Source organism: Sinocyclocheilus grahami, unplaced genomic scaffold (genome assembly GCF_001515645.1).
Source record: "Sinocyclocheilus grahami isolate Dianchi unplaced genomic scaffold, SAMN03320097.WGS_v1.1 scaffold809.1, whole genome shotgun sequence".
NCBI lineage: Eukaryota > Metazoa > Chordata > Actinopteri > Cypriniformes > Cyprinidae > Sinocyclocheilus > Sinocyclocheilus grahami.
The window spans coordinates 151,925-155,198 of record NW_015505988.1 but is presented as its reverse complement, the minus strand read 5'-3'; the positions used below and the strand labels follow the sequence as shown (position 1 = coordinate 155,198).

Below are 3,274 nucleotides of genomic sequence, written 5' to 3'. Positions count from 1 at the left end.
TTTTGCCAGCTGAACCATTGAGACACATGTAAACAACAATACAGCATATTGAACAGACTACGTCCATTCCTCATAACCTCACTTTGAAAGGTGGGTATAAGCCTGATCTAGATGTAAAGTACACCAGGTTTACTTAATCCTGCTCTTGTAGACTAACCGTTGTGTAGACTTTAGCTACATCCTTAATCAAACACATGACCAAGTTTACTAAGTCCTTCAGGATCAAGAGGTTAAGGTTTGGCAGTTAAAAGGATAGTCAACCCGATCTCACAGCAATTCGTGCATATTTGACACGGTGGCTAATTTGTACGACATCACTCGTACGAATTCATACGATTTATGAAAAATCATACTATTTTACGAGGTGGCAAATTCGTAGGAATTCCTACGAATGACCACACTTAAACCCACCCCTAGACTTAACCATCACAGAAATCGTACAAAATCGAGTGAGGTCATATGAATTCGTTGAATTGGCCATCTCGTAAAATACGTATGATTTGGCCGTGATATAGTGTTGGGATAGTTGACCCAAAAACAAAATTCTGTCATCATTTACTCACCCTCCAGTTGTTCAAGGACACCGGCCCCAGAACGATTTTGGAGACCCCTGCCCTAAAGTGTGCAGTGGGTTTGGTGGGGGTGGGGATTGAGAATGAATAGAGGAAAGTCATGTGAGAGGAGGCATGCCTCCATCACGATATGATTGGATATGACTGGTTATGGACGGCTATGGTTGGTTCATGGAATAAATCTCACCTCGTGTTTGTGTGCGTTCCGTGTTCGTAAATCAGTCTGAATGAACAAAATGATGGCATTAATGGGAGGTCTAATTAAATAGTAAGCAATGCACACACTTATTTATCACCACTTTTGTCATGTCAAAATCAAACTTCAAATGGCCTGAAAACATGATCTGTGGGTTTTTTTTAGTGAGCAATCAGCTTGTTGAAATTAAAGGTACATCGAATAGAGGAAAGTCATGTGAGAGGAGGCATGCCTCCATCACGATATGATTGGATATGACTGGTTATGGACGGCTATGGTTGGTTCATGGAATAAATCTCACCTCTTGTGTTTGTGTGCGTTCCGTGTTCGTAAATCAGTCTGAATGAACAAAATGATGGCATTAATGGGAGGTCTAATAAAATAGTAAGCAATGCACACACTTATTTATCACCACTTTTGTCATGTCAAAATCAAACTTCAAATGGCCTGAAAACATGATCTGTGGGGTTTTTTTAGTGAGCAATCAGCTTGTTGAAATTAAAGGTACATCTGTGACCAGTGATGAGATTTATACTTGGTTTTAATAAATATAATAGCCTATTCATTACATTGTTAATGTAAAAAATACGAAATAGATTTTTATTCTGGTAGTGTACTATAAGTATGTTTATTTAACCATGAAAATGTGACTGGGATATGAATTTACATTTTTTTTTTTTTAAGTGAGGACTTTGCTTCCTCATTTTAGAACACCACTGCACACGACTGATTTATACACTACGTACTTATGCACTTTGTACTAATCCGTGTAGTGTATGAATTACACTACTGTGTAAAAGTCTTAGGCCATTATTATTTTCACCAACAAAAAAGGTTTTAAGCCAGTTATTTCTATTTTGTTGGAGTTTGTCAGTAGGAAATATCAGTTTACATTTCCAAACATTCCTTTTGCCAATAATTATAATAATCCAGTGAGATTTTATATGCACAATGACTCTTACACCAGCTAGTATTCTACACACAGAGATCTGATCTCACAATTTTGAGTCCATCTGGGATTACATGAAGAAACAGAAAAAAAATGAGACAGACTAAATCCAGAAAAACTGTGGCAACATCTCCAGGACACCTGAACATACCAACCTGCAAAGCTACCTGAAAAACTATGTGCAAGTTTACCTAGAACCAAAGCTGTTTTGAATGCAAAGGGTGGTCATAGCAAATGCTGATTTGATTTACATAATAGAAGTTAATTGATAAATAAAATCTATTTATGACATTATTTTTGAAAGTATCCTCACTTTACAGCATTTTTATACAAGCGCCTAAAACTTTTCACAGTAATGTAGCTTTGCGGGTACCTGTAGTTATTTGTCCAAAATTCCACGCTTTTCTCAGTTAATTAAGTGCATCACCAGGGTATTTAAAGTGCACATTTTGGAATTTTCAGTGAACACACAACTTGTACTATTTATACTACAAAATGGCATGGAATAGTGCATAAGTTTGTGATTTGGGACTCACTTTAGCAGTGCCCTATAGCAACCATCTAGCACTTGCCTAGCAACAACTGAAAATACCTTGGCAAGCATTTAAACTACATAAGGCCTACAAGACATTTTCTTATTATTCTGCCTAAGCCATCTAACATACAAGGCTAAGTATGCTCAAGTCAAGTCAAGTCACCTTTATTTGTATAGCGCTCTATACAATACTGGTTGTGTCAAAGCAGCTTTACAGTCTCAAACAGGAAAATAGTTTGTCAATGATGCAAGAAGACAATAACAGAGTCGTTTTTCCAGCTAAAGTCAGTTCATTGATGATTCAGTGATGTCATCATCCATTTCAGTTCTCTTCCAATAGTGTCTGTGCAACTACATAAATATTAAACCGATCTTTAAGAGTATTTTTTTCTTTTTTTTCGAATTTCAGGCAAGGATTTGTGAAATTTAAATTCAACATTTATCCTCAAAAATGTTGCTTTTTAAGTTTCATCACTATAGACAAAACTGTCCTGTTTCCAAATTGTCCCATCCCATATGATGAACCTTTTTCCTCCAAAATTACACATAGTACACAGTGTCTTACCCAGTGGAAGCAGTGCAGTGCGTCAGGGCTGTGCAGGCTGTTCTGGAGAGGGATGGTGACGACAGTGTAATAGCCATTGCATGCCATGTATACAAATGCTGGCAACTCAAGACATAACACAAAATGAATAACCAGGAGAGAGAAAGCAAGAAACAGAGAAATATGAAACCTTGTGAGAATGAGCGAGAGAGGGAGGGACGGAGGGAAGGACAGATGGAGGAATGCAAATAGATACTCAAGCTCATGATGACAGCATCTGTGGTTATGATGGCTGCATTACTTAAACTGCAAAACCAAAACTCTAAACATGCACCTAAAGATGACAACAGAGATCAGATTTTGTGATTGTACGACATTATTCCCCTCAGCAAACTGTCAATAAGAACCCCTGAGTTGTCAGTTAAAACGAAAACACCTGATTCCGTCTCTCCCATCATTCTGCGTTTTCTGTTCCAAC

At 37.6% G+C, this 3,274-nt stretch overlaps 1 protein-coding gene across 1 annotated transcript in view; it reads right to left on the bottom strand.

The window, feature by feature from the left end:
• Window positions 1-2,969, bottom strand: part of LOC107562141 (suppressor APC domain-containing protein 1-like) — a 6,812-nt gene extending 3,843 nt beyond the window's left edge. The window contains exon 1 of the mRNA XM_016246717.1: window positions 2,818-2,969. Coding sequence (XP_016102203.1) covers window positions 2,818-2,904 — 87 coding nt within the window. The 5' untranslated portion in view covers window positions 2,905-2,969. The remainder of the gene's footprint in view (window positions 1-2,817) is intronic.
• Window positions 2,970-3,274: the final 305 nt, after the last annotated feature.